Raw genomic sequence first — 15,321 nt, forward strand, 5'->3', positions numbered from 1 at the left:
TCACTACCACACACCATCACTACCACACACCATCACTACCACTCACCATCACTACCACACACCATCACTACCACACACCATCACTACCACACCACTACCACACACCATCACTACCACACACCATCACTACCACACACCATCACTACCACACCATCACTACCACACACCATCACTACCACACACCATCACTACCACACACCATCACTACCACACACCATCACTACCACACACCATCACTACCACACCATCACTACCACACACCATCACTACCACACACCATCACTACCACACCATCACTACCACACACCATCACTACCACACACCATCACTACCACACCATCACTACCACACACCATCACTACCACACACCATCACTACCACACCATCACTACCACACACCATCACTACCACACACCATCACTACCACACACCATCACTACCACTCACCATCACTACCACACACCATCACTACCAATCACCATCACTACCACCCACACCATCACTACCACACACCATCACTACCACACACCATCACTACCACACACCATCACTACCACACACCATCACTACCACACCATCACTACCACACACCATCACTACCACACACCATCACTACCACACCATCACTACCACACACCATCACTACCACACACCATCACTACCACACACCATCACTACCACACACCATCACTACCACACACCATCACTACCACTCACCATCACTACCACACACCATCACTACCACACACCATCACTACCACACACCATCACTACCACACACCATCACTACCACACACCATCACTACCACACACCATCACTACCACACACCATCACTACCACACACCATCACTACCACACACCATCACTACCACACACCATCACTACCACACACCATCACTACCACACACCATCACTACCACACACCATCACTACCACACACCATCACTACCACACACCATCACTACCACTCACATCACTACCATCACACCATCACTACCACACACCATCACTACCACACACCATCACTACCACACACCATCACTACCACTCACCATCACTACCACACACCATCACTACCACTCACCATCACTACCACACACCATCACTACCACACACCATCACTACCACACACCATCACTACCACACACCATCACTACCACACACCATCACTACCACACACCATCACTACCACACACCATCACTACCACACACCATCACTACCACACACCATCACTACCACTCACCATCACTACCACACACCATCACTAGCACTCACCATCACTACCACACACCATCACTACCACACACCATCACTACCACACCAACACTACCACACACCATCACTACCACACACCATCACTACCACACACCATCACTACCACACACCATCACTACCACACCATCACTACCACACACCATCACTACCACACACCATCACTACCACACACCATCACTACCACACACCATCACTACCACACACCATCACTACCACACACCATCACTACCACACACCATCACTACCACACACCATCACTACCACACCATCACTACCACACACCATCACTACCACACACCATCACTACCACTCACCATCACTACCACACACCATCACTACCACACACCATCACTACCACACCATCACTACCACACACCATCACTACCACACACCATCACTACCACACACCATCACTACCACACACCATCACTACCACACCATCACTACCACACACCATCACTACCACACACCATCACTACCACACACCATCACTACCACACACCATCACTACCACACACCATCACTACCACACCATCACTACCACACACCATCACTACCACACACCATCACTACCACTCACCATCACTACCACACACCATCACTACCACACACCATCACTACCACACCATCACTACCACACACCATCACTACCACACACCATCACTACCACACACCATCATTACCACACCATCACTACCACACACCATCACCACACACCATCACTACCACACACCATCACTACCACACACCATCACTACCACACACCATCACTACCACACACCATCACTACCACACACCATCACTACCACACACCATCACTACCACACACCATCACTACCACTCACCATCACTACCACACACCATCACTACCACACACCATCACTACTACACCATCACTACCACACACCATCACTACCACACACCATCACTACCACACACCATCACTACCACACCATCACTACCACACACCATCACTACCACACACCATCACTACCACACACCATCACTACCACACACCATCACTACCACACACCATCACTACCACACCATCACTACCACACACCATCACTACCACACACCATCACTACCACACACCATCACTACCACACACCATCACTACCACACCATCACTACCACACACCATCACTATCACTACACACCATCACTACCACACACCATCACTACCACACACCATCACTACCACACACCATCACTACCACACACCATCACTACCACACACCATCACTACCACACACCATCACTACCACACACCATCACTACCACACACCATCACTACCACACACCATCACTACCACACACCATCACTACCACACACCATCACTACCACACACCATCACTACCACACACCATCACTACCACACACCATCACTACCACACACCATCACTACCACACACCATCACTACCACACACCATCACTACCACACACCATCACTACACACACCATCACTACCACACACCATCACTACCACACACCATCACTACCACACACCATCACTACCACACACCATCACTACCACACACCATCACTACCACACACCATCACTACCACACACCATCACTACCACACACCATCACTACCACACACCATCACTACCACACACCATCACTACCACACACCATCACTACCACACACCATCACTACCACACACCATCACTACCACACACCATCACTACCACACACCATCACTACCACACACCATCACTACCACACACCATCACTACCACACACCATCACTACCACACACCATCACTACCACACACCATCACTACCACACACCATCACTACCACACACCATCACTACCACACACCATCACTACCACACACCATCACTACCACACACCATCACTACCACACACCATCACTACCACACACCATCACTACCACACACCATCACTACCACACACCATCACTACCACACACCATCACTACCACACACCATCACTACCACACACCATCACTACCACACACCATCACTACCACACACCATCACTACCACACACCATCACTACCACACACCATCACTACCACACACCATCACTACCACACACCATCACTACCACACACCATCACTACCACACACCATCACTACCACACACCATCACTACCACACACCATCACTACCACACACCATCACTACCACACACCATCACTACCACACACCATCACTACCACACCATCACTACCACACACCATCACTACCACACACCACATCACCCACCACTCCCACACACCATCACTACCACACACCATCACTACCACACACCATCACTACCACACACCATCACTACCACACACCATCACTACCACACACCATCACTACCACACACCATCACTACCACACACCATCACTACCACACACCATCACTACCACACACCATCACTACCACACCATCACTACCACACACCATCACTACCACACACCATCACTACCACACACCATCACTACCACACACCATCACTAACACACCATCACTACCACACACCATCACTACCACACACCATCACTACCACACACCATCACTACCACACACCATCACTACCACACACCATCACTACCACACACCATCACTACCACACACCATCACTACCACACACCATCACTACCACACACCATCACTACCACACACCATCACTACCACACACCATCACTACCACACACCATCACTACCACACACCATCACTACCACACACCATCACTACCACACACCATCACTACCACACACCATCTCTACCACACCATCACTACCACACACCATCACTACCACACACCATCACTACCACACCATCACTACCACACACCATCACTACCACACACCATCACTACCACACACCATCACTACCACACACCATCACTACCACACACCATCACTACCACACACCATCACTACCACACACCATCACTACCACACACCATCACTACCACACACCATCACTACCACACACCATCACTACCACACACCATCACTACCACACACCATCACTACCACACACCATCACTACCACACCATCACTACCACACACCATCACTACCACACACCATCACTACCACACACCATCACTACCACACACCATCACTACCACACCATCACTACCACACACCATCACTACCACACACCATCACTACCACACACCATCACTACCACACACCATCACTACCACACACCATCACTACCACACACCATCACTACCACACACCATCACTACCACACACCATCACTACCACACCATCACTACCACACACCATCACTACCACACACCATCACTACCACACACCATCACTACCACACACCATCACTACCACACACCATCACTACCACACACCATCACTACCACACACCATCACTACCACACACCATCACTACCACTCACCATCACTACCACACACCATCACTACCACACACCATCACTACCACTCACCATCACTACCACACACCATCACTACCACACACCATCACTACCACACACCATCACTACCACTCACCATCACTAACACATACCATCACTACCACTGACCATCACTACCACACGCCATCACTACCACTCACCATCACTACCACACACCATCACTACCACACACCATCACTACCACACACCATCACTACCACACACCATCACTACCACACACCATCACTACCACACACCATCACTACCACACACCATCACTACCACACACCATCACTACCACACACCATCACTACCACTCACCATCACTACCACACACTATCACTACCACACACCATCACTACCACACACCATCACTACCACACACCATCACTACCACTCACCATCACTACCTCACACCATCACTACCACACACCATCACTACCACACACCATCACTACCACACACCATCACTGCCACTCACCATCACTACCACACACCATCACTACCACTCACCATCACTACCACACACCATCACTACCACACACCATCACTACCACACACCATCACTACCACTCACCATCACTACCACACACCATCACTACCACACACCATCACTACCACACACCATCACTACCACACACCATCACTACCACACACCATCACTACCACACACCATCACTACCACTCACCATCACTACCACACACCATCACTACCACTCACCATCACTACCACACACCATCACTAACACACACCATCACTACCACTCACCATCACTACCACACACCATCACTACCACTCACCATCACTACCACACACCATCACTACCACACACCATCACTAACACACACCATCACTACCACACACCATCACTACCACACACCATCACTACCACACACCATCACTACCACACACCATCACTACCACACACCATCACTACCACACACCATCACTACCACACACCATCACTACCACACACCATCACTACCACATACCATCACTACCACACACCATCACTACCACACACCATCACTACCACACACCATCACTACCACTCACCATCACTACCACACACCATCACTACCACACACCATCACTACCACTCACCATCACTACCACACACCATCACTACCACACACCATCACTACCACACACCATCACTACCACACACCATCACTACCACACACCATCACTACCACACACCATCACTACCACACACCATCACTACCACACACCATCACTACCACACACCATCACTACCACTCACCATCACTACCACACACCATCACTACCACACACCATCACTACCACTCACCATCACTACCACACACCATCACTACCACACACCATCACTACCACACACCATCACTACCACTCACCATCACTAACACACACCATCACTACCACTGACCATCACTACCACACGCCATCACTACCACTCACCATCACTACCAAACACCATCACTACCACACACCATCACTACCACACACCATCACTACCACACACCATCACTACCACACACCATCACTACCACACACCATCACTACCACACACCATCACTACCACACACCATCACTACCACACACCATCACTACCACTCACCATCACTACCACACACTATCACTACCACACACCATCACTACCACACACCATCACTACCACACACCATCACTACCACTCACCATCACTACCTCACACCATCACTACCACACACCATCACTACCACACACCATCACTACCACACACCATCACTGCCACTCACCATCACTACCACACACCATCACTACCACTCACCATCACTACCACACACCATCACTACCACACACCATCACTACCACACACCATCACTACCACTCACCATCACTACCACACACCATCACTACCACACACCATCACTACCACACACCATCACTACCACACACCATCACTACCACACACCATCACTACCACACACCATCACTACCACTCACCATCACTACAACACACCATCACTACCACTCACCATCACTACCACACACCATCACTAACACACACCATCACTACCACTCACCATCACTACCACACACCATCACTACCACTCACCATCACTACCACACACCATCACTACCACACACCATCACTAACACACACCATCACTACCACACACCATCACTACCACACACCATCACTACCACACACCATCACTACCACACACCATCACTACCACACACCATCACTACCACACACCATCACTACCACACACCATCACTACCACACACCATCACTACCACATACCATCACTACCACACACCATCACTACCACACACCATCACTACCACACACCATCACTACCACTCACCATCACTACCACACACCATCACTACCACACACCATCACTACCACTCACCATCACTACCACACACCATCACTACCACACACCATCACTACCACACACCATCACTACCACACACCATCACTACCACACACCATCACTACCACACACCATCACTACCACACACCATCACTACCACACACCATCACCAAGCCTCACCTGTGATCATAGTGAGAGAGATGAGCAGAAAGGAGACAGGAATCACCATAAAAATTGACCTGAAAGCATCAGAAGGTCATAAAGTATAACTGTGGTACCGTCTACCAGGTATTTGTAAACACACTTGATTTTCTCAGCATAATTTTGACTAGCGGGCATTATTACCCCTTGTCCAGGGAACCTAATTAAAAGAAAAACCAATTGAAATTAAAAATATATAAAGTTTGAAAGCAAATAGCAAAGGTATTTTTTTGTTTTAAATTTTGATTTAGTGTCAGTCTTAAATTAAAATGGGCAGCAATATAACAGTTCCATACTCTAATCATATGACTGAAAATAGTTTCAGAAAATGATGTACCAGCAAAGAGCATCTATTTTGTTATGCCTTATTAGGCCATTTTGCCCGAGCATGTGCTGGACTTTCTTCAACAGTGATGGACTGAACTCATCGATTCCAAGCTGAGGGACTGATTACCTCAAACTCCTCCTCTATTTCCACCGTTCTTTTTTGTATTGGACTAATGAAGCCACTGTGTGGCAAAATGTTTCCTCAATAAAGATTCCAAAATGTTTCACAAGTGTCTCATTCTTCAGGTTTCAAGTTATTGGACGCTGTTGCTTCCTGAGTAATTTTCTCAATATTCTTTCTTTAGTATTACTCTGTTATAAATATTGATGTCTGTTTCACGTTTATTAGTTAAAATTACTAATGTTTTAAGTCAGAAAGTACTGTCTGTTGCTGAGTGTTGCTGCAACATTGTTCACTATTTTTGTACAATATGGAAATCACATTATACACTCTTCAAAGTGCAAGCATGGCCAGTCCCACCTCCAGGACTCAAGTCCAGCTGACCGGTTTCCTTTTAAATCCCTTTATTTATAAATTCAGTCCGGTATGAAATGTTATTAATATTTTATAGAAGCAGTATCGCTGTGTCACGTTACATGGCCTCTTGTAGACCACAAAAAATAGAACTAAGAGTAAGCTTGACACATGCACAGCAATATGTATAGGTATACAGTACTCACATATAAGCATGAGTGAGAGATTTCATGCTGACATAGCGTTGGATGGTGGTCTGACTGCACGAATACTGCGATATCGTACCCAATATGGCACTCATGACGATATTAACGACGGTATGACGCTCCATGGGGTCATACCCGTACCTGCAGGACAGCAGGAGGGAATGATGGGTAAGCAGTGTCCAAAAATGTATGTTAAACGAAGACACATGGATGAAGACTTTGAACAACATTACAACGATGAAGATTGAGTTATCTTTGAGCGAAATGCTGTAATTACGAACACTTAGTCTCCTCTAAGTGTCTTTACATTACCAATGATACATAATGGGAATATTTCCTGTGTATAAAATATATTTAATTTTGCCCTATTTAGGAATAGATCCATAAGCAGACTTCACTGTTTATGAAATACATGAACATATTTGGCCCAAGTGATCCCAAATAGATATGAAAGAATAGGTGAGGATAAAGGTAATGCATATTTCAGCCTAGCACTGCTGCACCTTTTCAGCAGGCTTTGATAAGAGTCTCAGGCTGACGGATATACAGTACTCATATTCTGTTGTATTATCTCCAAGGGAAATTATTTTGTTTTAGTGTATAGGATGATGAAGTGTAGGACACATGTGCAACACTTAGGTGTCTATTGATGATGGTGAGTATGTGGGTGGTATTTTTGGACAAATCTAGGCCATTGGTTATTTTATTGTTGTTATGCCCCCACGATTTTAATTTAAGGCCCTAGTGTGTGCGAGGGCCTGTGTTTTGGAGAGTACATATAACGTATTGACAGAAGGCCAAGTAGCCGGCAAGAAAGGGGAAGGGATGTTTTACTCACTAGTAGCAGTGTGCTAGTGAGCTTATGTGAGTCAAGGTGAACTTGAGTGTGGAGCCAGGACTTTTATTTACGTTACGCAGTAAAAAGCGTAACCGTGAGTAAGATATATGATCAACATTAAGATAGATTTATTGATGAAATATTTTGCCCGTACAATAGGTTTTTTGAAATACAGAGGTTATTACAAAACTGGATTACAATGCCACTGCCTATACAATTGTAATCACCTCTGTACTTAACGGATGAAGCCTAGTGAGAGGTCAAAACCTTCGTCAAAAAAGACAACAGTGTATTACACAAGTGTCTTACTCATCAATTTGTCGGTATTGTATACCATTTATAAGCACAATATATGCTCATCACATAATATGTTTGGTTGTATGTATGCGCAAAGCAATCCTTTGCAAAACCGCACTAATAAACTGAAATTAGGGTGGTAGAAGAGAATACTCATACTGCCACAAAGAGAAAAGTCAAGAATTTTCCATGAAAATCTTAGCTATTTTCCGAGACTATGGGTCTTCATAGAATTATTACACTGATCAACAAACGAAAATTTCGTTGCCAAAAATATTTTTAACACATTTAGGGTATTTTGGGGTTGAGAATTTAAAAATGGCAGTAGAATTTTCAAATTGGCTCTAGTTTGTAAGATATTGCATACCTACCCTTAATTAGCAGGGAACCTAGCCATAACGTGTGTATATGTATATGTAGTGACATTTTGTATATACAGATAGTTTTAATAAAGATTAGAATGTTATTTTTAGATTATTTAATATTTAACGAAAGGAGTCGTATCAACAACGACCACGTGACAATATTGTAACCTTTATTTTGCTATATTTTCCAGATGAACATGAGTTCTTCAAGAAGAGTCTGCCTAAACAATCCCAATGTATTTTGCTACATATGTGGCGAATGCTATTTGAAAAAAAAGGAAAAAACAGCAGATTTTGCAAAATAAACTTATCTTTCTTATTTTGGAGTGGCGCTTGTAGAACAAGTCTTGGGCTTCCCATATGGTTTGCAAAAATCTGTGTAGAATGCTTACGACAGTGGAAAAATAGGCAAAGGAAAAGTTTGTTTAAACTTCCGTGTGCCTATGGTCTGAAGAAAGCCAAAAACCACCACAACGATTGTTATTTCTGTTTGGTGAATGTGAAAGGCTTCAATCGATGCAAGAAAGTCAAGTAGGAATATTCTGATTTGGAGTCAGCAAAAAGACCTGTACCACACAGCTAAGTCGTTCCCATACCAGTGTTTACAATACTGCCTGACCTTCCATTGCCAGATGTTGAAGAAACTCAGGGTTTAGGATGTAACACAGGTGATAGAAGTGAATATGAAGTAAACGTTTCATTACACCAGCAGTTCTCCCAAGAAGAATTCAATGATCTGATACGTGACTTCAGTCTGTCAAGGAAAGCATTTGAACTTTTAGCATCCAGACTAAAAGAAAAGAGCTGTCTGCAACAAGAATTTTAAAATAGCAGCTTATCGGACAAAAGAGATTGAACTCCTTTCTTGTTTCAGCCAAGAAGAAGAACTTGTATACTGCAATAACATCCCAGTACTTCTTGGAATGTGACTTGAATATCGACCAGATTGGCGGTTGTTTATAGACTGCTCCATTAGAAGCCTGAAATGTGTCTTATTGCACAGTGGTAAACAATATGCATCTCTTCCAGTTGCTCACTCAATAAAACTTAAAGAAGAATACGAAAATATAAAAATGGTTTTCAGATACAGTAATTAGTGGTAACTGAATTATCTTACCATATTAGTCTGTTTTAATATAGAATCAAATGTTAATATGTATTAAATTATTTGACTTTTGCACGCTCTAAAAACTCATTTCAATGCGATTTGTAAGTTAGCCTTCCTGATCAATATATTTTTCATAACTTTTTTGTTTTTCGGTGGGATACAAAATTTATAAAAAACTAGAGCCAATCAAGCAAAACCGATGACATTCGGAATCAGCATCACAAACTTACCATAAAATCGGTGTAATATCATTGACCAGAAAATGAGTGTTGACCAGTGTTATTATATTCATGGGAAAGCGTTAAACACGTAGGAGGTCATATAGCTTCTTAGAAATGACAGACAATCCCCCCGAGAAAAAATAAATAGAAAGGTTCCCTGGAAAAATCTTGAGAATTCTTTTTGTTGGCGTTCGATTGTTATATTCTCCTACTCCCAATTATTTTTCTTTAAAGCTCTTGTATTCTCTTCCAACAGCGTAAGTGGCTAGAGATCTGTTAGCGCACGACAAATTGATCCTCCACTACCCCTTGCGATGAATAACCCACAAGAACTGAATGCAAAAAACAATGAATATGTCGAAGATGTGTAGGCACTCACAGAATTAAGTCTTAAGAGAACTGTTATTACTATTTTTCATGGGGTATCTGTAAACCTATAAGGAGGTAACCAAGTTTGGTCCCAGGAAGAGAAGGGTAGCTACATTTCTTTGGCTCAGAAGCCCTTCACCTGTATCAAAGCACCTTCCTTGAAGGGTCCCCATGAAAACACCTTCCTTAAAGTGTTCCTATGAAAGCAACTTCTTTAAAGTGTCCCCATGAAAGCACGTTTGAAGAGTTCCCATGAAAGTGGCTTCTTTGAAGGGTCCTTACGTAAAGATCTGAGGTCCAGCTCTGTCGTGTTGGACACTGATCTCCCACACCCGCTGGAAGCTGCCCATGTCGATGAGTCCCTTTATGATGACGGCGATGAGGCCCAGGATGAGGATGAAGAGTTGCAACACGTCAGTCCACACCACCGCTTTCATCCCTCCCTGTGACAAATTAAAGTTATGTTAATGGTACATAATACCGACAAATAGGCTATGGGACTGAACACCTTCCGTCAAGTCTAAGGGACTGAACACCTAATAATTACCTCTTTCCTTCTTTCATTGCCTCTAGCTTCATAACAGTAACTCCTGCATTCGACTGAAGAAACATGAGTCTTACCCACCAACAAACAACAACACGTTTCAATATCTGGCAGTCTTCCTTTCTTATATTTTTTAAAGTTATTTAAGTTATCAAAGTGAATATTTACTAGACATGAAGTAGTAAGTTGCAACGACCTTCCATAATAAAAAAATATTTCATTACTGGAGTTACATGAAGTAGTAGTAGGTGGCGTTGTAGTGGTAGTAGCAGTAGTATTTTATTTATTAATTTATTATTATTATTATTATTATTATTATTATTATTATTATTAGAGTTACGGTAGTACTAGACTATTATTAGCACCTGAAATCGTAGTAATAGTGACTGTAGCAAAAGATGACGTTGCAATACAGTAATAGAAGTAGTGGCTACTGTAATGTAAGTATTATCATCATTATAGTGACAAAAAGGACAAGTGGTGTTGCAGCAGCTGGTGAACCTCTGTTCTCCCTCATGTCTCACTGGTGACGCTGGTGATGGCCACAGGTGCACGCGTGTAAAGTTTGAAACTGTGAGTGTGCACCTTTGTACTTCTAGGTTTCAATCTCAGTTTCCTCGGGGATATTGCTGTAGTTAACTAGCGATCTGTATTGATCCCATACCCATCCAGTTGTTGTGATTTGATTGCCTAAAATGAAGCCAAAGAATATATGCTACCAATATCTTTGTATAATCGTGAATTTGTTTGTAAATTCTGTCGGTCATCTCCAAACTGCTGTACTAAGTAAAATTTCGTATTTCATTTACGTCTTAAAGTCAGGCCTTAAGATTTAATTATATTAAAAAAATGAGTCTTGGTGTACACGGCATTAGCTAAGCAAGAAGACCTACACGACTCTTAACAAGACTCCAGGTTAGTATTGTGAAAAAAATTGTATAAGCACGCATTTAGTTATGCAGATAAGTGCAACACTGCCTTAAAACAAATGATAAGATATAAGAAGATCCAAAAAAAAATTGGAAAGAATATAAGCGAATGAATTATTGGCTTTCCGTTACTCTCGTGACTGTGTTGGCTGATGAAAACCCCTGTGGGAAGCAACGTTGCCGGCGGCTTGAACGAACCCAAAGGAAGGTATCCAGAGAATATATATACAATGAAACCTCGGTTGTCGAATGCCTTACTTGTTGAACAAATCGGGTTTCGAATAAGGAATTCGAGAAAGAAATGTACTGGTTTTCGTACGTGCTCTTGGTTATTGATGGACAACGCGAAAGGGACAGTGCGGCTCCCAGTGAATGAGTCCACAGCATGGGTCTCAGTATAGCCACTAACTCACGTACTGTAAACATCTCTTTAGGTTTTGTTGTGCATCTTGTGAACTTTTTTTTTGTTATTTTGCGGCTTGGGTGCAATTTTTTTTATTGTGGGATAAGCCATCATGAGTCCAAAGAAGGACAATGAGTTGAAAGCAAAAAGAAAAATTGTAAAGAGCACTGCTGAGTTAAAAAAAAAAGTTATTCGAAAGTATGAGGACGATAGGCCCTGTGTGGTTGATATAGCAAAACTTTCTGGTAAATCAGCTTCTACTATCAGCACGATACTGGGCCAAAGGGAAAAATTTAAAGAAGCTGATCTTGCAAAAGTCGCGATATTGATATCAAGGTAAAGGTCACAAATGATTGAGGGGGTTGAAAAACTCAGTGATAGTGTTTCAGAGGCCATTATTTGTGAAAAAGCGAGTCAGATGCATTATGACTTGAAAAAAACCGGAACAAGGGCTAAAATGCAATCCTTCAAGCTAGTAGGGGTTGGTTTGATATTTTTAAGAAAAGAAGTGGCATTCATAGTGTGGCTAGGCATGGGGAGGCTGCTAGTGTTGATAAAGTGGCTGTTGAAAAGTATGTTGCTGAGGGAATTCTCTCCAACACGTGTTGAATTGTGACGAGACAGGCCTTTTCTGTAAGAAAATGCCCAAGAGGACCTACATAACTGAAGAGAAAAGGCAATGAAAGACAGACATACTCTGTTAATGAGTGGTAATGCAAGTGGGGACTTGAAATTGAAACTCTTACTTGTTTACGATTCCGAAAATCCACAAGTTTTTAAGAAGAACAATATTATGAAAAGCAAATTGGCTGTAGTGTGGAGGGCTAACACGAAAGCTTGGGTAACAAGAAAGTTTTTTATTGAGTGGGTTCATGAGGTCTTTGTTCCCACTCTCAAAACGTACCTCATTTAAAAACAATTACCATTCCGGGCCCTTTTACTTATGGATAATTCTCCTGCTCACCCTCCAAGCTTGGAAAAAGAGCTGCTGGAGCAGTTCAGTTTTATAACTGTGAAGTTCTTGCCTCCTAACACCACTCCTCTCATCCAGCCGATGGACCAACAAGTCATTTCTAACTTCAAGAAACTCTACATCAAAGCACTTTTTAAATGATGCTTTGAAGTCACTTCAGAAACAAATTTAACCCTCAGGGAGTTCTGGAAGGACCTTTTCAATATCGTCACATGCTTGAAGCTCATAGGAAAAGCCTGGAGATGTATCTTCCAGGATCATGCAGTCAGCGTGGAAGAAACTGTCCTGAGTTCGCGGCAGCGAAGGATTTAGAAGGCTTTGAAGATGAGCTCGAGCCAGTAAAGGATATTGTGTCCCTGGGCCTAGAGGTGACCGAAGATGATGTGGAGGAGTTGGTGGAGGAGCATGGAACTGAACTCACCACAGAAAGAATACCAATAGATTGCAGTGGAGGAGCTGTCATCAGAGGAAGAGAAGGGAAGGGATAATGTGCCCATTGCACTTGTCAAGGGAATGTGTGCTAAATGACGTGAAGTGTAGGAGTTTTCTGAAAAATACCATCCAGACAAAGCAGTGGCCATCCGTCTCTCTAACACGTACGATGACAGTGTAATGTCTCAATTTAGACAAGTGTTAAATCAGAGCCTGCAACAAACCTCACTGGACACGTTTTTAGTGAGACAAAGAACCAGTGAGCCAGAACAAGGTGTTAGTAGTGAAAAGAGACAAAGAAGAGAAACAACACCAGAAGGAGAGTTGCCTGACTCTCCTTACAAGCAATAACATACCCCTTCCTTTCCTCCACCACTTATTTCCAGTATGACATTAGCTCTCCTCTGACAAGTACGAGACAGTTAAATTTTCATTTACTATACAGTATTTCAGTTAAAGTTTTCTTTTAGCATTCATTTTTAGAGTTTAATGTAGTAGTATATTTTTAGCAACTTATTATATTGTCATTTGAGGTCTGGAACTGATTAATTCTATTTACATTTTTCTTTATGGGAAAAACTACTTTGATTGTTGTCCGTT

General features: G+C 43.5%; 1 protein-coding gene across 1 annotated transcript in view; it reads right to left on the reverse strand.

Annotated features, from left to right (window-relative positions):
* The window catches only part of LOC128690089 (sodium-dependent multivitamin transporter-like), a 96,993-nt gene that overhangs the window by 56,110 nt on the left and 25,562 nt on the right, over window positions 1-15,321 (reverse strand). Inside the window, exons 4-6 of the mRNA XM_070090447.1 lie at window positions 11,723-11,883; window positions 8,243-8,383; window positions 7,214-7,272 (exon numbers count right to left, since the gene is read on the reverse strand). Of these exons, the coding sequence (XP_069946548.1) occupies window positions 7,214-7,272; window positions 8,243-8,383; window positions 11,723-11,883 (361 nt within the window). The remainder of the gene's footprint in view (window positions 1-7,213; window positions 7,273-8,242; window positions 8,384-11,722; window positions 11,884-15,321) is intronic.

The sequence above is a fragment of the Cherax quadricarinatus genome, chromosome 32 (assembly GCF_038502225.1).
Source record: "Cherax quadricarinatus isolate ZL_2023a chromosome 32, ASM3850222v1, whole genome shotgun sequence".
Lineage (NCBI taxonomy): Eukaryota > Metazoa > Arthropoda > Malacostraca > Decapoda > Parastacidae > Cherax > Cherax quadricarinatus.